The sequence below is a fragment of the Misgurnus anguillicaudatus genome, chromosome 2 (assembly GCF_027580225.2).
Source record: "Misgurnus anguillicaudatus chromosome 2, ASM2758022v2, whole genome shotgun sequence".
NCBI classification, from domain to species: domain Eukaryota; kingdom Metazoa; phylum Chordata; class Actinopteri; order Cypriniformes; family Cobitidae; genus Misgurnus; species Misgurnus anguillicaudatus.
The window spans coordinates 11,986,223-12,011,325 of record NC_073338.2 but is presented as its reverse complement, the minus strand read 5'-3'; the positions used below and the strand labels follow the sequence as shown (position 1 = coordinate 12,011,325).

Below are 25,103 nucleotides of genomic sequence, written 5' to 3'. Positions count from 1 at the left end.
TCAAGACGTAATGTCTGCATAAGAACTAGTTAATAGTTAAACCTTTTTGACTCTTTTTCTACTTCTGATAGCAGTTGCAACCCCAGACACCAGCACTGAAAGCATCAAGTTAGTATTTAGTCTTTTCTCGTTACATAAGGATAAAAGTAATGTTTCTGGTAATCAAACAGTTTAGTAGCTAAAGTCACTGGTGGCTGCCTGTAACAGGTCAAGGTCATGGGTTTGATGCCACTCTCTTAGAAGAAAAATACAAAAAGCTATCACTGAGGGGTACCCTTTCAGAAAGTACATGTTTGTATTGTACCTAAAGAGTAAATATTTGTACCTCAAAGGTTCATTTTGGCACCAAAAGAATGCATATCTGTACCTAAATTGTATAAATTAGGACATTTTTAAAAGGTAGTGACAGCCTTTGTACAATTTCTTCTGGGAGTGCAGGAAACATGGATAAACTATTTTTTTTTTTTTATTCTTGCTCTTTTTTTCTCTCTTTAAATAACACATCTTTTAATAAATAACTTTTCTAATAACTATTTTTCAGCCCCACAAATAATTTTTCTTCTCTGTTTCTGCAGAACTAAAACAGAAAAAAATACAAATACTACACCAGCATTTACTAAACAACAAACGTATGTTTGCTTAAAAATGATTGCTTATATATATAAAATAATTAATTATTTAAACATTTTTGTGTTAGTTCAGATTTGAATTCTTACTGATGTTTCTTTAAAGTGTTTCTGACAGGAGTGCAGTGTCGCTGTGGCTTCCAGTTTCTGCCGGGCTCCTACTGCTTATGATTCTGGTTGGTGTTTTCATCTGGAAATGGAAAAGGAGATCCAGTCAGTTTGCCATAAACTCCTGCATTTTTATTCCCTTTAAAACAATGAATGACACGCCCAGTTATGTCTCTAAATTCTGTATGTGGTTCTTAATATAAACTTACTTCCCCTTTCACAGAGGAAGATAAGAAACATATTAAGATGAGGAACGATTGTGTGGTCGCTGACACAGTGAGTTGTTTTTATGAGAATCTACAATATTGTGTAAAAAGTGTTTTAGGTCTGATTTTTATTATTATTACCATGCAGGCTCAATAGTTTAACAGAATTCATATACATTCAGCAGTTGCTTTTATCTAAAGTGCCTTACAGCACCTTCAAGCTATACTACACTTGATTATTATGTGTGTTCACTGAGATTAAATCCACAAGCTTTGCGCTGCTAACACAACACTCTGACAAATACAAACCTTTAAGAAGTGATCTGCACATTTATAAGTTTATATTAGATTTTATTGTTTTGTTTGCAGGTTTCCTCCACCCCTGAAGATGTAGTGATATACAGCACCATAAATGATGAAAATCCAGATAATGTAAATAAACTAAATATTCATACCCTTATGAAAATTAACCATGTTTTATTTTGTGCTAACCATGTTTTTTATAAGATGACATTTCATGAGACTTTTTAAGATGTAAAATAAATCTTTGGTGTCCCGAGTACATATGTGAAGTTTTAGCTCAAAATACCCAAAGATAATTTACTATAGCATGTTAAAATTGCCATTGTATAAGTGTGAGTAAAAATGTGCCGGTTCGGGGTGTATCTTTTAAAATGCAAATGAGCTGATGAAAAACAAACACTTTTAGCCATGATTGTGGTTTGTTGAAACTGAAACTCAGCCGTGCTGTCAATTCTCTCTCTCTCTCTGTAAGGGATAACTCTAATTTGCTATCAATGTGACACATTACAACAATGAGATTTGCTAAGTATTGAGATGTTTAATAATAAAAATGTTTTATTACAGAATATTTCTCCATCAGATTCCAACATAGAAACAACTTACTGTCTTGTTGAAGATCCATCTGGGCATAAAGCAGTAAGTTTTACATAAATGTTTGTATAGAAATGTATTTCATTTACAATCGACACTATAATTGAATTGTTGTAATATTTCCAGCAGGTTCCAGAAGATGGCATCATTTACAGTTTTGTAGAACCTCACGACCAGAATCCAAAGGAACAATAAGTCATCACACCGCCTATTTTTCTTGTTTCTTAATTTTCTCAAATCTCAAGACTTTCTAAACAGCTCAGCAGCTCTGCTTAAAGCATCATGAAACCACGCCGTTTCAGCTCCAGCAGTCTACCTCACTATCATTTTGAAAAATGCTACTTAAATGGTGGTGGACGCTGTGAGAAGAACTGTGATGAGTGGGCGGGGCAACTGATATAAAATAAGATTTACTAAGATTAGCAGTATTACAGGAATAATTAAACAGAATATAATATTTTACACATTTACTTCAGAACCGTATCCATGTCACAACTAACTTTGTTAACAGCTAAAAAAAGTTTTGGTTAGTGTTTCATGATGCTTTAAGTATTGTAATATCCATCAGGTGGAGGGCCTTCATGCTCCACCAGAGGGCACTGCCTCTTGGTCATTCAATACCATTCTGCAAAACTCCCAGTAACCATTATTAGACTCATTAGCTCTCATTACTAGTTTACCTGGTTAGCTCAGTCATTTAAAGTCCTGTCATTGTATTCATTGCTAACATTTGCTAGTGTTTCACTGCGTAAGCCCGGTTCCAGTTGTTGGTTTCTGGGCATGGTTCGGCTTGATTCGTATGACCCCATGCCTGCTTTTCTGGATTTATGTTTGTGGATTATCCATTGAATAAAGTTTACATTGTAATCCTCAATCAGTCACACGTGCATTTTTATAACAAATAGTAAACTATTTCTGACATGTGTTAAATTTGTTATTTATTAAAATGTTTTAATGTGGGTTTGTAGCGCAATTACAGCTTGAATGAATGTAAACTCCTTCATGTCTCCTACTTTTACAGTAGAGCAAAACCTTGAACAGAATCTTACTAAACATGTTTATTTAGGTTAAAATGTTTTGAAGCAACTTACATAAATGTAAACAACACCTAAACCATCAAATATGCTTCCTTCAAGCCCCAACCCATAATCTCATAGATTTCATCAAATGATCTCACACAGACAGAAATAAAGGTCCAAAATGGTCCCAAGCTGTCACAGTCATGGTTTTATTTTGATGATGATTTATTTTTATTATTATGATTATATTTGGCTGTTGACCTTGTTTTCTAAATAGCAATGTAACAGATTAAGGGCTTTTCAGAAAACACATTTCAGTGTTATAAAAAATTTCCATATGGAAAAATATCCAGCTTTAAGATAACGTGTTTTAGTTAACATTCTGTTTAGAGACACATTTTAGCAGAGACAATTAATTTTTTTATGAACTTGCACACAGGGCCCCCTCACAGAGTTGCAAAGTTTTTTACCCCTCAAATTAGTGTGAAACACTGGCAAGGCCAGGGACATCGTTAGGCCTATTTTAGGGGGGCTGAAGCTACCCCAAAATGTTCCTAAGCCCCCCTAAATGATTATAAGAACAGTAAAATTTGATTTATCAAAAACCGTTTCCTCATTAATATTTAGACTCAACAAATGTTATATATCCAGCTACAAAAAAACATCTGACAAGTCGGACCGAATACGCTAGATAAATGTCGAACGTCAAGTGACCAAACCGGAAAACGGCGATCGCTTCCGGTTGCCTGTATTAGTGATGGGTCGTTCGCGAACGAGCGGCTCTAAGAGCTGATTCTTTGTAGCGAACAAGCAGAGCCGAATCTTCAGACGCATGCAGGGGAGCCGGCTCTTCTAAGGGAGCCGAGCCAGAAGAGCCGAATCTATGAAAAGAGCCGGACTGCCATCACTAGCCAGCGCTTGAGCCGAAAGAGCCGAATCAATGGAAAGAGCCGGACTGCCCATCACTAATACACACGCTAGTACGCACGCTAATGGTAAAATAAAGATTGTTAAGTGTCGTGATACGGAGGAGTGAAATTGTAAGTTGTTTTTAATGACCTGCTGGCTGCTTACCTTTAGCTACGTTTTCTTGAGGTAAAGGAATGGGAATATTTTGGTTTGCTATGTCATGAAAAACTTTAGTCTTGCACAAGCAAAATACAAGAAATTGTTAACTTAGCAATCTAATCACAACTCTTTATTCTTTGCCAACAATATAGGCCTAATAATCTTTAAAATAAAATATCTCTAAAATAAAATATCTCTAAAAGAGGCATATTCAACAGTATCAATCCCCATAGAATGTTGTTGTCACTGAAAACTAAATGTCATCAGGGTCCCTGTTAATGCAATACTGTTGTATCCTTCAATTCATTGAGCAGATGAGATGGATATTAAAAAATATTTTAGGAGAGAGAAAGAGAAGCAGCTGCAGGAGATTAGCAGGCCAGTTGATTCTGAGGGAGCCGGACCCGGTGTGATTGAGGTCAGTAATGGTCTATAGGTCTAAGGATAGTTTTTATTTTCTTTTCTTGAATTTCTTATAACAATAAGCATGTGTTGGCAGGTCTAGGCACTATGCATAGCATACACTACATTTTTTTTCCAGTATATTTAATATGCTAGCTATATTCTAACTAGGCCTGAGACTATTTTAATCATATATGGGCGGTTTCGCGGACAGGGATTAGACTAGTCCTAGACTTAAACACTTTTAAGAGCTCTCCAAACTGAAAACAACTTGCACTTACATATCTTCAAATACATCAGGGCCCTTTGTTTTACCTCAAAATGCACACAATTAATGTTTTTAGTAAGGCATGTTTGTTAAAACTACTTATATTTCCTAATTAAACTAAGACCTAGTCCTGGATTAAGCTAATCCTGGTCCGGGAAACTGCCCCAATGTGATAAATTAAATATTAAATACGTACGATAGATGTTACCTAAAAGTAGGCTAAAGATGAGTAAATGCCCACACTCTCCACAGATACACATGTGAAACAAAAATGAAAGCAGTCATACAGTACATATTATACAGTAATCATTACTCCAAATCTTTTATTCCTTCCGCCATCAGGTTATTATATTTATACAGTAGCCACTTTAAAAAGGATCCATATCAATAGCTTACCTGGTAAAATACCGCCTTTTTGTTGTTGATTTATATTATACATTGTATTCATTTGGCAGAATAAATCATCTTTAATTGAGAAATGCTCAAACCTGTGTGTTGTCAAATATCACTATGACTTTAAAACTCTAGTTCTTGGGTTAAACTGTATGCAAGTCAAACAAAATTGCACTCTGATTGAACCTATCCACCATAGCATTCTGTGTGTGGACAACTTAAAATAGAAATTAGATATAGTATGCTATTACTTTATCATACAGTTACAAAAGCATACAGATAGCATTTAAGTCATTGCTTATAGAATAACTAATCAGGAGCAAAGTCTGGCCTAAATTCCCCCATGCAGCTTTGATGTGTCCAAAAGCTAACATTACAGTAACTTTTATTTAACAGAGTAGAAATGGAAGAGGAGGATATGTCTGTCATGTTTTACTTGTTAACATCTTGGTTTCTTGACTGGTTGTTGACATAATTGTAGCTCAGATGTGAGTGCAAAAATTTTGCAAACACAAGTTACAAATACTCTGTGGGCTGAGCCCCCCCTGTCTTCCAATCCTAGTGACGTCCCTGGGCAAGGCCAAACAATTTTAACAGAAGAGGGGTGAAATAGGGTGGACCTCAATGCCTACTCTCAAAGTACATAATTTTACTTCAAAGTATTGGTTAAATGGATTACATTGCGTTTTTTAAATCATAGATCGAATAATTTTCGGATCAGCAAAACTGGGGCTGGAAAAATAAAATAAGAACAAATTAAGAAATGATGAGCATATAAAAATAGAAAAGATCAAAGTTACAAATAAAGTAAGATCTAACAGTAGTATTTAGGGACATAAATAGAATCAAATAAACATTAACACTGTCTTCTTTATTATATAAATTAAATATAATTAATCTTTTTAAAGATACAGAAGTGATCTTCCTTTGTTTTTCTGTTGTTTAATTAATATAATTAATTGTTTAATTGTCTGTGCGCACACACAACAGCTCACTTTAACATCTTGTGCTCAAATAATTTAACAATAATGTTTAAAAGGTTCAAGGTTTAAAAAACACATGCAAAAGTTAACTTTTTATAAATAGTTATTTCTGAATGATGCGTATTTGAGCGATTAGTATCAAAGAGACTATAATTTTTTTATCATTTATGTGTGATTTCTTCTGCTTTCCCATTAAAGTATTTTATGTTTCTTTTGACTTGGTGGACTAGCTGTCAATTTGAGTGTGTAGCCTCGCCACTGTTATGAAATAATAGTTTGAGAAGAATAAAAACCCTAAAGACTACTAAATATTCTTACCGTCACTGAGGTGAAAATAATCCACACGACACGCAGACAGAGACATTAACGTGTCTGTCAATTCGTCCAGAAAACAGCATGAGGCGCACTTGCGAGTTTATATTTATTTCCGACAGAAATCATTTGAATTAGCTTATTGCGAAATTGGAACAAATAATGGACAGTAGCCCGTGACAGCGCAACATGAGAATTTTAAATTCATGTATTATTTTAATTTTAATAAAAACCAGGGGACCCCCCTAATTTATATTTTTGTGTTTTATGGGGGGTCCCTCAAGGCTTATAGCAGGTCCGGGTCCCCCAGACCCCCCTCAATTCGAACACTGGCTCCGACCATAATTAAACACACCTGAGGCAGTCAATTAAGGTCTTACTAGGCATGCTAGAAACTTTTAGGCAGGTGGACTAAGGCAAGTTGGACCCAAACTCTGCAGGTCCCTACAGGACCGAAGTTGCCCATCCCTGGTCCAGAACCTACATTTCACCTACATTCAACCTAGAAAATAATCATGCATGACTCAGCCAAAGGTTAAAAGAACTCAGCATTTTGCCCATAACCTTTTTTTTTCAACCCAACTATGTGTAAAAATACTCCCCACACACATTTTTTACAATGTGTTGTGATAAAACAAGTCAGCAGTATTATTTTGATGTGAGCTTTGTTTTTGTGTGTAATGCCATCTGGTAGTTGTTTTTACCCCTTTAACCCTCATTAATCAGAACTTTATTTTTGTCTGGTTCATTTAACTTGTTTAATGATTTTGGATCTGTACTTAATTTTGATTTTGTTTATATTTATTAATCTCTTTGAGGCCCTGCTTACACGTACATGGTTATTTCTAAAAACTCTGGCCAGAGTGGAGATCTTGAAGATCTTTGGTTGCACAGTTGCATGTAAACTGAGACAAACGGATGTTTAAGCAGGCAAATGAGTATGACACATGATGCACATAGGTTCACATGACGCACCGAACACATATGACGGGCAAAATAATGTTTTGTGTTTGGGGGTATTATTTGACATTTTGTCATATTCAATATAGCAATGTACACATTATACATGATATATCATGTTGTAGATTTCAAGTCTGTTTAAAATCACACATTATTGTTTCAAGTAAACCATGCGCCTGTTTAAAAACATGCAACACATAATGTGTGAATGATGTGTGAATGCTAACAAGAACAGAAACTTTGTCCACAAGACTTACATTTACATTTAAATTTAGGCATTTAGCAGATACTTTTGTAAAGCGATTTACAAAGATTAGGAAACAATAAAGTGATTTCTCATATGGAGGCAATAATACAAGAAGTGCTTATACCAAGTTAAAAGTGTTCACTATACCAAAACAATACCTGTTGAGAGAGAAAGAGAGTTCATTTCTTTAAGTTGTTTTGTTATATTTGTATTAGCTCAGCATACAACTGAGATCTGTACAAAATATTAAAACTTAATTTACATTCTCATATTCCCATATCCCTAAACAGTGGCATTCATGGTCAAAATGACACACTTTGTTTGCAAAAGACTCTAACGCGCCAAAACATTTAAAATATGCAACAAAAGCAAAATTTGCCTTCAAACAACACACAAACTTTTTGTTGTCTTTCTATATTGGCCTTTTTGTAAAGATTTGGATCCAGAATAAGAAATGCTTTGATGCATTTTTTATTGATTCTATGAGATATATTTTTGTCAAACCATATCTAAAAAACGAAATACTGTAAATATTTCAGAGAATACATCTAAACCAAAATACAGTAAAATCTATTGGAGTGTAAGACATAGCCACTATTGATCCGTCTCTTCTGTCTTGACAATGGGACCACATGGCCTCATCCACATCACATTCAACATCCTCTCTTGCAATGCACCTAGGGAAAAATCTTCTTGTATGCCTTATCCAACCTTGACATTCCTCTGCACCTATTTCTTATGGTACGTTTACACCAACCGCGGTAGAGGCGTGAAGCGCGAGTGATTTCAATGTTAAGTCAATGTGCAGACGCGTTGACGCGCGTCAGGAGGTCCCGCGGCGCGGAAGAGGCGTTCGGCACGGAGCAGAAGACGCGTTTCCGCCTCAATGGTGCTTTTGTGCATTTTGCGGTTCGCGGGAATTTGCGGCTGACGCCTGAGTTGAAAAATTTGAACTTTGGCGGAATTTCGCGCCGCGTTAACCAATCAGGAGCCTGTCTGCTGCTGTGGTGGCAGCCCCGCCCGGAGTCACTCACTCAAGCAGTCACTCGAAGCTATATTAGGAGACAGGAATAAAAAGGACCTTGCTTGGAAAAGTGTCAGTAAGGACTTTGGGCAACCTGGTAAGTTGTAGTACACACTTCACTTTTGAGTCACGTGACGTTTATCGACCCGCGCCGTTTATTTTCCCCCTATAGTAAGGTTACCCAATACAAACTGGTAACTCTCTCGATAAATGCACAAGTAACATCCCTCATCTTGCAAACAGACACTCGCACAGCAGTTGCCCCTCCCACAAGAAGCGGATTTTGCTTCGGACGCGCGTCAAATGCATTCAAAGTGTTCAAGCGTCAAACTAGGCGCAGTAGACGCGATTTTGATGCCCAAAACGCGTTTGGTGTAAACTCAGCATAAGGCAGGAGCAGTCATTGCAAAGGCATTTGCTGATAAGGATGGTGATCATAAACTTTCCACCTCCTAGCACTGAAGAACTATGGAATTAAAAAATGAGGGATATGCTGGGAGGAACAGCATCATCATACAAGGGTGTACCCAAACCACTTACAGTTTGTCAATTCCTTACACACTTTTTGCAGAATTTGGCTCATGTCAAAACTCTACATACAAACCACGTGGACATAGCACATGGAGATTAACAACTCACATCTCTGCCAAAATAAAACACTGAATTTCTTGCAACAAAACAATTCACACAAGCATTTGAATTACTCTTTCATCTCACCAGCAACAAACTGATGGCCTTTGTCCACTGCAGTCTTTGTCTATTTTTATTGTAATTTTCTCAAACTTAGGGCTCTATCTTACACCTGGCGCAATGTGCGACGCAAGTGTCTTTCGCTAGTTTCCACCCTATTCACGTTTAGCGCCGCATTGTTTAAATAGCAAACGAATTTGCGCCCCCTTTTGCGCCCATGGGCGTTCTAGTCTGAAAACGAGGTGTGTTCAGGCGCATTGTTGGCGCGTTGCTATTTTGAGGCAACTAAAATAGACTACGCCATTGACCAACAAAAACCTGGTCTAAAGTCTACAGTCAATGGCGCAATGTGTTTTATTTTATTTAAAGAGCGCATTAGTAATATGCGCCTATAAACGGGAGAACAACGCGGGTTTGCTTATCACAAAGTACATGAATGTGCAGCAGCACAAAAATGCTTTTAAATATGAAGATTAAAGGATTGAATGTAAAAGATTATTATTGAGTCTCTTGGACATAAATGAGGACTAATTATTAGACGTTAGAAGGTGCAAAGAGCTGCTTCACCTGCAGCCTGGTAAGTAAATAAATGCTTTGCTTTAAACAAATGCATCTGTTTTTAAATGTTTTTTTTTTAATGCTACCTCACGGATTTATTGTATATGATGACACTGTACCTGCGGATATGGTGAGATGAGAAACATTTTTAAGTAATGCTTAAAAAAAACTCTTTGCTAAAAAAAAACACTGTCCAAAGTGCTGAAACGTGAGGAGAGCCGTTTGTAAATTCTTTATCTCCTGTTTGTTACAAATAAAGTATTTTAGAGTACAAACCTTATCTTACATACTTGTAAATCATTTTTTGATGATATTGGATAGCCATACATTTAAAGCAATTACAAGCCTACTTTTTTACTTCCATGACTAAAAGAAAACGGGTTTTAAAGGTTTTAATAAAAAAATAACAATTTCAATACAAGTGAAAAACAACACAATTATTTAACATTAATCTTAAACTGGGGATCTTCTTCCTCCGCTTAGCTTTTTAGTTTACAAAGTTCGTCATCTAAATAGGGATTAGACATAGCGCCAGCGCAACTTGCTTTTAAAGGGGATGAGAGCTGAGACTCTCATTGGTTTACTGCACGTTACGCCCAAAAAACTCCCATTACAATAGGACCTACCCTTTTCGACCATGCGCTCGGCGCACAAACCATTTTTCCCGTCGTTAAAATAGCAAAAGTGGATTCGGACACGCCCATTTAGACGTTGCGCTTTGCGCTTTAGACAATGCGCTTAGATAGTTAAAATAGGGCCCTTAGTCTTCTGTAAAACTCAAAGTAGAATTTCTGCAATTAAACAAGAGCTTTTACTAAAAACAAACATTCTTACAGAAATAAAGAAAAATGGAACCCCTAATCATCAAATTTAGCAACAGTTGTTTGCTTTGACCTGGTTAAAGAAACTAGGATCCACTCAGTTTTCATCATCACTATCTCAGCAATGCAGAAGACACATCTTAGAAATGTGTATTTTTGAATTGCGTAAAACATTTTTTTGAATGTTTCTCTCGCTTTTTCACACCTTAAACACAAATCACCAAACTTAAGGTACACTGTCAAAATCTTTGATTTGTCTTGCTATATCCAAAAATTGCTTCAGAACTATGTTATCTTTTTTTTAAATATTTTTTTTTGGGGCCATTTTTGCCTTTTATTGATAGTAAGTAATGGAGAGGCAACAGGAAAGTACAGGGTGAAGAGGGGGGTATGGGATCGGCAAAGGACCTCAAGCCGGGATTCGAACTCGGGTCGCCGGAAGTGCGTCTGCACCATATGTCGGAGCACTGTCCACTACACCATCGGCTCCAACTGAACTATGTTATCTTTACCCAAAACCATACACTGTTTTCAAATAACACACGCATCCAGCTAATGCAGAAACACTACACAGCAGTCATTGCACACTACAGAGAAAAAAGCAAAACACTGCACTCAGGGCAGAGCAGGGGAAAATTATATTTATTATGAAGTACTTGCACAGTCCTGCAGACATATAAATGTAGTCACAAACAAAATATGCAACAGATCAATAGCAATGTCTTGGAATCATTCTGGCTCAGCATCATGCCTCTGGGCATGGTCAGCCCACAGGACCTCATCAACGTCACAGGCAATCCTGTCTCTTGCCAAACAACGGGGAAATAATCTTTTAGCATGCCGAATCCAACCTTGAATCGCTTCCACTCCAATGTTGTCACATGCTGCATCCATTGACTGAATGAGATTTTCCCGTGCGTAAGAATTTCTGTCATAGACCTTCCACCTCCATGCAGAAAAAAATTCTTCAATGCGATTAAGGAAGGGCGAGTATGCTGGAAGGCACACATTTATAAAACATGGATTATTTTCAAACCAATCACGAATTCTAAGACCACGTTGAAAGTTCTCATTGTCCCAGATTAACACATACATGGGATGCTCTGCCTGCTCATCAACTCTCTGTTCACCTCTCAGTAGTGCTTCATGTAGAGCATACAGAAACGTTATAAGATGGGCGGTGTTGTAAGGCCCTAAAGTCACATGGCGGTGAATCACCCCTTAGCTGTTGATGGCAGCACATATGGTCACGTTGCCACCATGCTGCCCTGGCAACTCTACTATGGCATGTTGACCAATAATGTTGCGTCCTCTCCTCTTTGTGAGAATGAAGCCAGCTTCATCCAAAAAGATGCACTCATGAGGCCTCTCCATGTAATCCAGTTGAAACATTCTCTATAGAAATGAACAAAAATTAATGTTTAGCATTCCAGGCTTCATGCCTCTGTATCCATGTGCTGCATTACACTCAACACCGTAAAGATGATGTACAGTAACTCAATAGTGCTGTATTACTTACTGGTACATATTGATATCATTACGCTTTTACCCTTTCAGAACTTCTCTCAAATGGTACCTTGTAGGCTTGTTTGAGACTTATCAGGTTGCGTTTCAGGACACGGTCAGTTGTGGAGAGACACTGTTTATTCCTTCAAAATTCACATTGTCTTCCTCAACTCGCAGACGAATGAGACTATTTTGAAGGACCATATTGACAATAATGGTCTCCTGCTGTTGTGAGAACATACCTCTCCTTCCACCGGCATGTGGCAGTCTTTCAATTCTAGCAAATAAAAGCTCTTGTTATAATTGTACAGACAGGCCTAATCCATTGAAATGTTGTGTTGACAATGTGTTTAAGCAATGGTTACAGTGTGTTTAAGGTATAGTTACAAAAGCTTTAAGTTTTGTTACTTTGGTCTAAGGATGTGTCTATGGTGTTCAAGCAATAGGCAAACTGCATTGACAAGGCGAGAGTGGCGGAACGCCTTAGACCTCATCCATCCATGCTGGCAAAGAACAACACAGACGTGGAACCTTTTATTTATAAGGCCTGCAATCTGACTGCTATTTGAAGATTTGTGTGAAGGATTGTCAAACAGGTTAATCAGTGATTTTATACTGATCTAGGTAGTTTCTAATAGTTAGGAATAGGTGGTTGTTTGGTTACCATAGCTTAAACAGTGTAGTTTGAACTGCTTGAATGACATCGGTGTTAACTGTTTTGCAAAAGGGTGGGGAAAATGTGTCAATCCAGCGAGAAAGGGTTAACACATTTGCAAGACGTGTCTCCTGCTCTGCTGAGATAGTGGTTATGAAAACTGAGTGGATCATAGTTTCTTTAACCATGTCAAAGCCATCAAGAAAAACTGTAAAACAAAATTTGCGTAAAATAAAAATTTAAGATTTTAGATCACCTATAGCCTACCGTAAGTAAAGTCCTGTGAGTTCGTATTTAAGCTAAATTTATTATAAAAGTCCCACAAATGTTTAATATAGTATACACGCAATCCCATCTTGCATTGCATCATGTTCAATTCTGTGGTTAAATAATTAAAAAAGATGACTAGTTTGGTTTAGTTTAGTTATTTATATAGCACATTTAAAACAACAGGTGTTGTAACCAAAGTGCTGTAAGATAGATAGATAGATACAAAGTGTTTACAGTTTGATGGCTTTATTAATGCTGTTGATGTTGTCTATGTTTGCTATCTGTTGTATTTAGAGTTGTTTTATAGTAAATGATGTTTGATTGTCACCATGATTGAGGTTTCTGTGTGTTCAGTTCTGATGTTTTTGTGAATGACAGTGATGTGACTGCTTGAAAATGCATGCTTATGTATACAACATTATCTGCTTGAGCATTTACTAATCTTAAGTACACTGTATAAATAAATAAATAAATAAATAACTGAAATTATAAAAGATTAAATAAAAACTAACTTTTTTTGAGTTGGGTGGACTAAAGTCTCAAGTTGAGTAAACTCAGAAAAAAGTGTGTATGTGTGTAAACTGTTGTCTCAAGCAACTCAAATACAGGAAGCAAGAGATGCTATACGAGTACAACATACAGTCACTATAGACAGATGATTTTCTGTGTCTCTTTCAGCTTCAAGTTTCATAAAAAAATTGTTTCAAGTAATTGTTTCTGTTGTATTTAAAAAAGCAATGAAAATGTACGTGGACATGATAAAGATATGGAGAAATAAATCATCACATCTACTTGACATGCAGACAGTCAGATTGAAGTTCATTTTTGTTATTATCTGGCTTATTACAGGTATGTGTTTGATTTAGCTTACTTACATGCATTGTTGAAATGTCCTTTGTTGTAACATGCTATAGTTTAAAGTGTCCATATTAGGAAAAACTCATTTTTTCTGGGATTTGGGGTGTTATTTTGTGTCTCTGATGCTCCCACACACATACAAACTTGGAAAAAAATCCATCCATGCTGTTTTGAGTGAGATACACGTTTCTGAATGTCCTCTGCCTTGAGCCTCAGATCACGCGAGTTCAAACTCAGCTCCGTTGTGACGTAACAAAACGTTTCGTAACATTCAGTTTGAATTTTCCCGCCCACCACCCCACTTGCAGGTCTCTACCCACCAGTAGGGTTGCCAACCGTTCCGTATAATACGGAATCGTCCCGTATTTGACACATAAAATTCTTGTTCCGTATTGAAGTGATACGGAACGCAGTTTGTTCCGTATTTTATGAAAATTTATTCAGTGCAAATACATGACAGACACAGCTTATAATATGTCAGCCATGAACGCAGACCGCGTCATATGTATAAGAAAACCCTGACGGTGCGGTAATTTCTCCCTCTGTTTGTCTATGATCAGCGCAGCATTTTTAACATCTTGCAGCCCCATCAGGGAATGCCCTTTTAATTGGTCGTTTCAGTCATTGTGATGTCACGTATCATAGCAACGATGACGACAAGTGACAACAGCGGGAAATGTAAAAATGACTGCATCCGTGCAGCCGGCGAAAAAGAAACGTGCACAAAAATATAGAATTGAATGAGAAAATGACTACCCGGGGCTGGAATGCGTGAGGGACAATGAATACAAGGCCAATTGTATCATATGCCGTCGCGTTTTTTCTGTTTGTCACGGCGGAGTGTGTGATATTAAGCAGCACGCATGAGGAGATAATAATCACAAGAGGAGCGAGAGGCTGCGGGCACAGGATGGAGCAATGTCAAGGTTCATTGTCCGTCAGTCGTCTCCAGAGGCTCATATGGTATGTAATTATGTGGATTTTTAAAACTCAAATATAGTTGATAAGAACGTGATTATATTAAAAGAGATAGTACAGGTAATCCACATTTACATCTCTCCAGTGCTCTCCCTCTTTTCCTGTGTCCCGCTCCCTCCCGTCTCATAGTGTGTCAATCATTTCTGATGGGTTTCTTATTAAATAATTATGGATTTAGATAGCTCATGGTTTAAAAATATGTGGGGTCTTTGAAGAGGGCGTATTATAAACTTAACAAAACCATGGTTCATTGTTGGCAAAATGATCATGATAGCCTTTATATTTCACATCTATGTGGTTCAGTCTTGTATGCATACTTTGCTATTCATTAAATATTTAGGCCTAAGAAATTGTATGAAATATATTTATCTAAATTTATCAATTAGTTTCCACTATTTTCACCAGAAGTCTTCATTTCAGGGGTTATTTTTTTCAAAATTCTCTTCCGTGGGGGCATGTCACTGGACCCAGGCAAACACCCATCCCTTCTAGCAATTAGCACGCGGTCCACAAGCAGTATACATCCCCCGCCGGGTCTTAATTTCTGTAATTTGCGAAAATAATGCGTTTGAAAATGTTTATGCCGGAAATATGTTAGTATTGTCCAGAGAAAACGAGTGTATTGTTGAGACTGCTCATCACAATTTACGCTGGAATCTTTGTGTGTCCTGATGAGTTTGACACACCGAGACCCGCGGTCCACAAGCAGTATACATTCCCCGCCGGGTCTTAATTTCTGTAATTTGCGAAAGTAATGCGTTTGAAAATGTTTTATAATGGGAATATGTTAGCATTGTCCAGGGAAAACGAGTTTATTGTTGTGACTGCTAACGTAACATCACAATTTACTCTGGAATCATTTTGTGTCATGAGTTTCTTCTCCTGTAGTGTACTTATTAGTGATACTTTTTGCATGATTTGTCTGTTGGCGACATAAACTGTTAATAGCAATAATATATAAAATAATAACACAGTATGGTCTGTACTGCTCACGATACCACTGAGCACGGGCACATGACGTTAGTAGTGGGGCGTGATCAAAGGAGCAGCAGCTCATAAATATGTAATGACTAGCTCAAAACTGCACAATCTGAACTGCCCTGAAACAGAGGCTCCTAGAGATGGGTAACAATCTTTTCCTACAAGCTATTTCGAGCAAACAACTTTTGAAACATGCTTTATGGAACTCATACACCTAAATAACTTGTGGAAAAGCAGTCATAATATGGGCACTTTAATGTTTAAAGGACAAGTTCGGTATTTTACACTTAAAGCCCTGTTTTCAGATTGTTTATGATGAAATAGAACGGTTTTGACTGAAATTTGGACATATGATGCTGGCCCGAGAATTTTCTGGTGTTTGTTGTATTACCCACTACCTCTACAATGACTGGATAGGTGCACTGGAACAATCCTTCCTAAAATGCATTAAACTTTCGTTTATAAAGACGTGAAACTCACCGAGTGGTCAGGGGTGTTCACTGATATGCTCAAACAAAAATCGCTGCAAAAGATGCACGCCACCACCGACTCCAACACTCCTCTACCAGCTCCGCAAATTTCTCCCTCTTCCTTTCACTGGCTTTCTCCATCTTCTCCTCCCAGGGCACTGTTAACTCCAACAGGATGATCTGCTTAGATGTTGCTGAGAGTAGAACCATGTCGGGTCTAAGACTGGTCCCCACAATATCTCGGGGGAATTTAAGTTGCTTCCCCAGGTCCACCATTAGCTGCCAGTCATTCGCTGTCCCCAGCAGGCCTGTCTGAATTTTTAGTCGGGAGGGCGGATGTTCTCCTGCTCTTAAGAACAAAATTTTTTGCCTTGGTGGTTGTACACCCTTGTAGAGCCCTGTGCGGGACTGTTTTTTTAAACCCGCGCCCGCCCGCCCGCACCCGCTGAATTTATGACCAGTCCCGCCTGCTCCCGCAACCTGCGTGTTCCACTCCCGCCCGCGTCCGCAGTATTTGTGTCCACTCCCACCCGCTACCGCAGATTTTCTCAGAGCTTGTGAAAACTGAACACAAATGCATTCTCATACAAAACATTGGTTCAGATTACTCATTCACCGCCATTGACGAGTTATCTCGCCCGAGTTATCTCATCAATTATGAGTTAATATTTAACTAATAAATATGCCTTTCTGGGCGAATTTTAAAGTGAAAGTGTAATACCGCTTTTATCCACTAGATAAACCGAATTTATCAAAAACGGAAGTTAAAAAGATTTAATGATTTATTTTAACTGCCTTTATGTTTGATAGTTATTCTGAGTCTGATCTGTAACATAAATTCCTTTACAAAAACGCAATTTTTTAAGCTTTTTTTCTCAAAATGTTGTATTTTTGAAGAGAAATATCTATATTTCAGTAGTTAAATTAAGTGGAAAAAGTAAATATATAATGAAACGTTTTTTCCCCATTTTGTTTGTTTGTTTATTATTTGCTTGAAAGCAGAGGGTGTGTTCTTTAATTTGATATAATTTGTATGTTTATATACTTATAGAAGATAATTTTTCCTGCAAGGAATTTTGTGAAACTTTGTCATGTCCTCAAACTTTAAAGTTTGCTTGCGTTTGGGGTTAGAGTGTAATATTTGCTATACTATAATTTCTGTAAGATCAAACAGTACTGAATTCGTACTAACGACCGCATTGAAACCAAGGATTTGACTCAGCCTTCGCTCCGTGTAGGGTTTTATGCAGTTAAAATGACATAATTTTTTAAGCAGTGTTTTGTAACATTAACCGTTAAAACAAAACCTCACTTTAAAAATGTATACTGCATGATAAACACGCACCAAATGATTAATTAAACAAACAAACAGTTTAACTGTTAACAACCTGATTTGTCACTAGTGCTCACCAGTTCTTCCAGACGCGAGGCACATAGTGTATAACAGCATTGGGCATGTGCTTCCCGAAGTTGCCATGGTATGTCCCACATAATGTTTAGCTTAATTTTCTTTTCAACTTCATGCGTTGACCCCATTTCTATTACATGCAAAATCCCACTGGGGCCCGCGGATCTCCTGCAAAAACATTCTGACCGCCCACTCCCGCCTGCAGCAAAGGTGGTTTTGGGGCCTCTGCATTCTGGCTCAGCAGATTTGACTAGCATATTCATGGCAAGAGAAAAGAGAATAACTGACACAGTACATCCGGTGATGATCCCCTTCTCCAGCCGATGCCACTCAGATGTAACTTGGCCGGAAGTAAACCTCAGCTTAAAGTTGTTATAATAATCCATGATGAGGATCGCGATGCTGCTTGGAACATGATGTCTCTCTAATGCCTCCTCAACTAGCTTATGAGGTATGGAGCCATACGCATTGGCTAAGTCCAGCCATAGTACAGCCAGGTCTCCATTCCCCTCACGAGCCTCTCTGATCAGTTGTGTCACCACTCCACTGTGTTCAAGGCACCCAGGAACCCCTGGGATCCCTCCCTTCTGCACCAAGGGGTCGATGTACTGGTTCTTTAGGAAGTAGTCTGACAGCCGTTGGGAAAGGACACTGAAGAATATCTTCCCCTTGACGTTTAGCAGTGAGATGGTCCTAAACTGTTCAATGGTGGTTGATTTCTCTTCCTTCGGAACCCACACCCCTTCTGCAGATCTCCATTGTTGGGCAACTTTCCCCCTCCTCCAGATGACCCTTAGGATCTTCCACAGTTGCTGCAAGAGCTTGGACCACCTCTTGTATACCAGATATAGCACACCATTCGGCCCTGGTGCTGAGCTGGTTTTGGCAGCCTTGACAACAGTTTGGATTTCTTTCCAACTGGGTACTTTGGTATTGAAGTCAGTGGTTGGTGCGGGTGGGTTGATAAGGTGTCTGCATTCGCCAAGATCCTCTTCCCGGGCTGCATCGCTATAAGTGTCATGCAGATAGGCGTCTATTTCCTCTTTTGAGCAAGTGAGGTGGCCACTGCGTTTCTGACCTAGAAGCTTTTTGGTAAACCCGAAGGGGTTCGCTAGGAAGCCAGCTCGTCTTTTGGCTCTCTCCTTAGCCCGCTTCCTGTGCCACTCTGCTCGGCGGAGGGTCAGCAGCTTCTTTCTGAGGATGCCCCGTAGTTCTGCCAGTCCTGGCTTGATATCCTCGGTTGCCCCCTTAAACTGCCTCTTTAAGAGTCGGAGTTCCTGCCTCAGCTGTGCAATCTTCTCTGCCCTGCGGTTCCTGGAGTACTGGTTTGTAGCTCCGCGCTTCTACATTGAGCCAAACCTTTCAGTGGCAAAGCTGATGATCATGGTTGTCATTGTTTGGAGCTTCCAGGATACCATCCACATCATCATCAAATTTCTGCCACTCACTCCCTTTGCTGGCTGTAGGCCACTTAACCCGCTGTTGATGTTGTGGGATACCTGGTCCTTGGGCTTCCGGAACATGGAGGTTCTGAGCGCTGTGGGGTGACTCCGGGCTCCGCTCCTCCTGCGTCTCACCAGGGTCCTCTGGAGGATATACATTTCTATATTTAAATATATATGAAAAAATATATAGTAGTGGATATTTTAAAAATGTCCACAACTGTATAGAACCTGTTTAGGTAAAATTGTAAGAGTTGTTTTGTTAATGATTTATAGGTGATGAGTGTAGGACAGTAACTGTTCAGACGGGTGGATCTGTTATTATTCCATGTCATTATGAAAGTAAATACACCCAACACAAGAAATACTGCTGCTATCATTCAGCAGGAGTATTCTATTACTGCTCTATTCTGGCATATGCAAATGAAACCAAATAATTGATCATACTGATCAGAGTTTGTTTACTGTACCTATGATAAACCTGCAGCATAAAAACACTGGATATTACTGGTGTGCTGTGGAAATTGAAGGAGTTACCCATGATGTGACAGAGAAGCTTTATATCACAATTCAATCAGGTATGAGATTTATTTTACACTTCATCATCAGATTTCTCTTGTTTCTGCTAAATGTCAATGACAAATATCATCTGTCTGTGTGATGACAGCTCCTGATGTCTCTGTGATGTCCAGCAGTGTAACTGTAGATGAAGGTGGTAATATCAGTGTACAGTGTCTCTACACTTCTCCATATAAGAATGAAACCAAACAGTGGTGCAGATATAAAGACAAAATATGTTACACAGTGGGAAGATCTGACACATCCCAGTATTCATTTAAGATCAGTGATGATAGGAGAGGATCTTGGACTGTGGTGATGTTTGGACTGATGAAGAGTGATTCTGGCTGGTGTTAGTGTTCTGTAGGAGATCTACAGGCTCCTATTCAACTCACAGTCACTGGTAAAACTCATTCAATTATCAATTTTACTGCTGTATAAAGAAAAATGACTAAAAGGGTTTAATTACTAAACTGTTTCATTTCTCTTTGTTTAGATGCTAAAGTCTCTGTTAGAGATCTACAGACTCCTGTTGTATTGAATGATGCAGAACCTACAACAGGTAATACTTCACGAGTTCACACTTATAAATAATTCTGAACAGGGTTATTAATATGCGTATTTGGCATGCTGTCCGAGGAGAGGGCTCCGAGCTCGTTAATGAACTGAGCCCGGAACGCCTCCTGGCGGGGAGAGGGTTCCAGGATCGGCCTTAGGCCCGAACCCAGAATAATCCCCTCTGTTCTGGTTAGTAAGGTGACTAGGCAATTGTGCGGAGAAGGGGAGGTGGAGGGATGCTGAAACTATCGAGGAATGAGGGTGAGTTGATTTCCAGTCTATATAGGTTTCTGTTGATGCCGATCAGGTGGACACCTGATTTCTGATTGTCAACTGGTCATAGTTGCAAGGTAATTAGGTTGATTATTTGAACGTGCTTCTCCCAAACTTTGTTAATAAAACATCATTTCACGAGTTCACACTTACAAATAATTCTGAACAGGGTTATTAATATGCGTATTTGGCGTGCTGTCCGAGGAGAGGGCTCCGAGCTCGTTAATGGCCTGAGCCCGGAGCGCCTCCTGGCGGAGAGAGGGTTCCGGGCTCGGCCTTAGGACAGCAGCTGGGAACAGTGTAGGTGCCCCCCAAAAAAGCGGAATTTGAAATGCTGGTAAACGGGGCTCCTGCGGGAGCAGGGGGAACATCACTGCTGTGGCAGTGGAGAATTTGTGAAAGGTAGGGCTCCTGCGGGAGCAGTACAGACATCACTGCTGCGACAGTGGAGAAATTGTGAAAATTAGGGCTCCTGCGGGAGCAGAGGAAACATCACTGCTGTGGCAGTGAAGAATTTGTGAAATGTAGGGCTCCTGCAGAATCAGAGGAGACAGTACTGCGATGGCAGTAGAGATTAGTGAAAATAGGGTTCCTGCGAGGGCAGGAGAAACATCACTGCTGCGGCAGTGGAGGAAAGTTGTGAAAAGCAGGGCTCCTGCGGGAGCAGAGGAAACATCACTGCGGTGGCAATGGAGGTTAGTGAAAGCGGGGCTCCTGTGGGAGCAGAGGAAACAACACCGCTGCGGCGGTGGAAAACAGGGCTCCTGTGGGAGCAGAGGAAATGTCACTGCAACTGCAGTGGGGATTAGTAAAAACAGGGCTCTTGCGGGAGCTGGGGAAACGTCACTGCCACTGCAGTGGGGATTAGTAAAAACAGGGCTCCTGCGGGAGCAGAGAAAATGACACCGCTGCAGCAATGGAGAAAAGATCTCCTGCGGGAGATGGTAAAAACACCACTACTGCGGCAGTGGATTTTAGTAAAAGCTGGCTCCTGTGAGCAGAGGGAAAATCAATTCCGTTCCACTGTTTCAGAAATGTTATCCATAATTTTAGCTCGTTAAGGCATGAGCTGTTTAGGGAGATTTGGTCTTCGAGTGCATGGACTGAAGACGCAATTGTCGAGCAGGTGAATAATGTGAGGAATTGGGTGTTTGTTAGAGAGGATCCAGCAAATGGCTTCTGAAAGCATATCGAAAATCTTGGGGCTGCTTTTACAGGCGAAAGTTAGGCAGACGGCAAAGTAAAATTTTTCATGCCAACGTATGCTGAAAATATGCCATGAATCAGGATAGATGGGCATCACATTGAAAGCAGACGTGTTATCGACTTTAGCGAGCCAAGAACCGTGTCCAACGGTTTTGATTAAGGTAATGGCTTGGTAAGAGAAACGAGGCTGTTTATGCTTGGAAACGGGGAATTGTGCTGGGCTGATAAGTCAATTATTAGCCGTTTTTTACCTAAGAATTTTCGGGTGGCAACTCCGATTGGGCTGATGCCGAAACATTCGAAAGGTGGTGAATTAAAGGGACCGATCATGAAGCCAGATTCGATTATTAGCATATTTACTGTGTCTGGCTCGGTGAGTGTGGACTGTAGGTTATTGCAGATTAGGCTTTGTGTGGGGAGGCATTCCACGCCGGTTTTAAAACCGTGTTTGAGCCCTGTCAAAAGATAATTAGAAAATTCAGGGTCAGGGTGTTGAGACAAAACCGCAGACAATTGGGAAATATTCACAGGAGTCGACAAATAATTGTTTTTAATTTTGTGACTTTTTTACAGGACAGATGATGCGAGCATGAACGGCGCCAAAGTAATTACATATGTGCATATAACGACATTGTTGTCTCGTGCAGTGTCAGGTGTTGAAATTATTGCAGGGTGGGTTTAAAGAATAGTAAGCACGGTTCTTTTGGCGATTGGGGGCGTTGAAATTGGTGATGGCTGAGCGCGGAACGTAGCTAGTAGATTTTTGTTGAGGTGGGTTTGGAAATGGGGTGATTGAAGGGTTAATAAGCGGACAGGTTGTGGTAGAATGGGCAGAAGATCTGCAGACTGCGCATGATATGTTTTGGCATCCTGGGAAAACTCTGTTGTGGAGGTCTATATCAATGGCGCCCCAGTACGGACATTGATTCCCTTGGGATGCTCTAACGGCGCATTTGGCAGAGAAAAGCTTGTGGTAAGTATAGAAATTGGCGCCTTCGTATGATAAAGCAAATTCTGCGATGATCGCGAGGTAGTCATTTAATTCCCGTCGTCTTTGGGGAAAGGTGGAGCAGATAATTTTGCTATATCGGTTGAAAGCCAGTGAAAACTCAGCAAAAAAAGTGCACGTGATGGTTGTGTGGGTTCTTTAACGTGACTGCAAAATTGCCACAGTCAATTTGGCTGTTTGAAACGGGGGGAGGGAAGATAGGTCTACGTCCGTACCTGAGAGGATCTGTGTTCTGATGTTGTGAGAGACGGGGGGTGGTTCCAGGGCTGAAGTGTTCGGTGGGAGGGGCATCAGAGTTGCGGTAAATAAGGTGTATGGGGATTTGGTGTTGGTGGCTAACGCAGGTTTCATTTGTTGTGGGTACCTTGTGTCGCAGCCTGGGGCTTGAGAAGAGAAGAAGGGGGGTGAAGGAGGTAAAGGTAGCGGCATCTGAGCTTGTGCTGCTAGCGGAGGCAGCCTTGCGCTGGAGCTCGATGGTGGAGCTGCCGGCCACGGACAGGGGAAAGGATTGGAGAAATCAGACTGAAAGGCTTGTGGAGGTGGGGCTAATGCTGCTGGCGGAAGCATGTTTGAGCTGGAAAACGTTACCTGTATCGATGAGTTGGGTTGCATTGTGCTCTGCACGGCATGATGTTATGGGGTGCTCTTTGTGTGAGCATGGAAAAGATTGAGGCTCAACAGCGGAATCTGGAGCCCGGCTTTGACTGGCTGAGGGTGGTCTACTTTCTTTTGGTGAGTATGGAGATATAACTATAATGCTCTTTGATTTGTGTGTGGCTTTGCAGTGGGGGGTTGGTTTTGGAGAAGGTAGCGTTGGTTGAAGAGAAGTGTAGAGATTGTGGAGCTCCGCTTTGTTTAGTTTTTTTGAGAAGTAAATGTCGGCGTTGTTTAATGCTTTTCTCAAGCCGAGCACTGTCCATTTTTCTATTGCCGGGATTGCCGGGCGTATGGAGAAGCTGGAGAAGATGGCTAGTGTCTTGGTGGTGGAGGTGAAGGTGAGCTTCGGCGTCGAGGAGTGCGAGATGCTGGACGGCTGGGTCGGATATTCATCCTGGGCAATGATGGATTCGTTTGATGAGGAGTTGTCTGTGGACATTTTAGCTTGTATGTTGTCACAGAAGCTGAAACTATTGAGGAATGAGGGTGAGTTGATTTCCAGTCTATATAGGTTTCTGTTGATGCCGATCAGGTGGACACCTGATTGCTGATTGTCGACAGCTGGTCATAGTTACAAGGTAATTAGGTTGATTATTTGAACGTGCTCCTCCCAAACTTTGTTAATAAAACGTCATAAAGTAAAAGAAGTCAGTGGTTTGCTGGTGGTGATAACCTGACAGTTGTAAATAAAAACATTTGAATTCATTAAAGGTGACATAGAATGGTTGAACGGAGTATTTATCCTTGTTCTGTGATGTGACATGTAGACAAAATTTTTTTTGTTTGGGTCTGTAATGCCTAAGAAGCTTCCTAAAAACCTCTCTCAGATAGATCTATTAGGGTGGGGGATTTTAAACAAGTGGTTTTGCACCTATTTGGCTCCCCCTACTGGCTGAACTTGCAATCTCATTACTGATTGGCTGACTTTGCTGCCACTCAAAAAATGCAGCCAATTATTTTAAAGTGGAGGGGCAGTTAGATGCCTGTGATGTCATAAGCATCAGTTTTTCAGATTGGGCTGTTTTCTGGCTGATATTTCTAAAAGAGGAAATTTCTATGAGACTGAGATGTTTAGCACTTTTTGTATGTTTGTGAATGTGGGTAGACTACCATTATTCAACAAAGACAAGGTAAAAATGGTTTTTCATTCTTTGTCCCCTTTAACAGTTTTACATGAAAAACATACATTTTACACAACAAATAATAGTCTGTGGAGTAAATTAAAACCATAATAGCCCTGCTGTGTCCATCGATGCATTTAAGCACAGCTAAAAACATCAGTTACTCTTCTTAAAACAGCAACTGTGGGCACTTGCCATCATTTATTTACCTACGCTTTGATTGCTATGAGACTTCTTTGTTTATCACAGAGAGATTTATAGATTTACAGGTTTGTATGTAAGTTATTTATATTCATAAATATTGAAATGGTGGGCATTGCTGTTTCTTACTCATATTAATGACGTGTTTTCAGTCATATTTTCTGACTTATTGATTTAAGACAGTTTACTCATTTACCTAAGGAAATGTTCAAGATATTTAGAGATCTACACAATATTAAACAAGACTACACTTTAAAACCTTAAAATGAATACCATTTCTGTAATCGTTTGACTATTTTGTCATATTTAGGGGCTGTCCACACGGATCCAGCGTTTTGGGAGACTGAATCCGCTATTTTTTTAAACCGGGTCC

General features: G+C 39.6%; 1 protein-coding gene and 1 pseudogene across 15 annotated transcripts in view; both read left to right on the top strand.

Moving 5' to 3' along the window:
* LOC129441712 (polymeric immunoglobulin receptor) overlaps positions 1–2,708 on the top strand; it is a 62,083-nt gene extending 59,375 nt beyond the window's left edge. For 4 of the 15 annotated variants that reach the window (XM_073872761.1, XM_073872760.1, XM_073872770.1 and 1 more), the window contains 6 exons: positions 576–629; positions 733–839; positions 958–1,010; positions 1,310–1,372; positions 1,808–1,879; positions 1,961–2,708. In XM_073872761.1, coding sequence (XP_073728862.1) covers positions 576–629; positions 733–839; positions 958–1,010; positions 1,310–1,372; positions 1,808–1,879; positions 1,961–2,029 — 418 coding nt within the window. In that variant the 3' untranslated portion in view covers positions 2,030–2,708. Of the gene's footprint in view, positions 1–71; positions 109–575; positions 630–732; positions 840–957; positions 1,011–1,309; positions 1,373–1,807; positions 1,880–1,960 lie in introns of all 15 variants that reach the window. The other 11 variants (XM_073872768.1, XM_073872765.1, XM_073872767.1 and 8 more) reach the window with 6 other exon arrangements.
* A 16,518-nt stretch (positions 2,709–19,226) lies between these two features.
* LOC129443318 (polymeric immunoglobulin receptor-like) lies at positions 19,227–21,114 on the top strand (annotated as a pseudogene).
* The last annotated feature ends 3,989 nt before the right edge of the window (positions 21,115–25,103 follow it).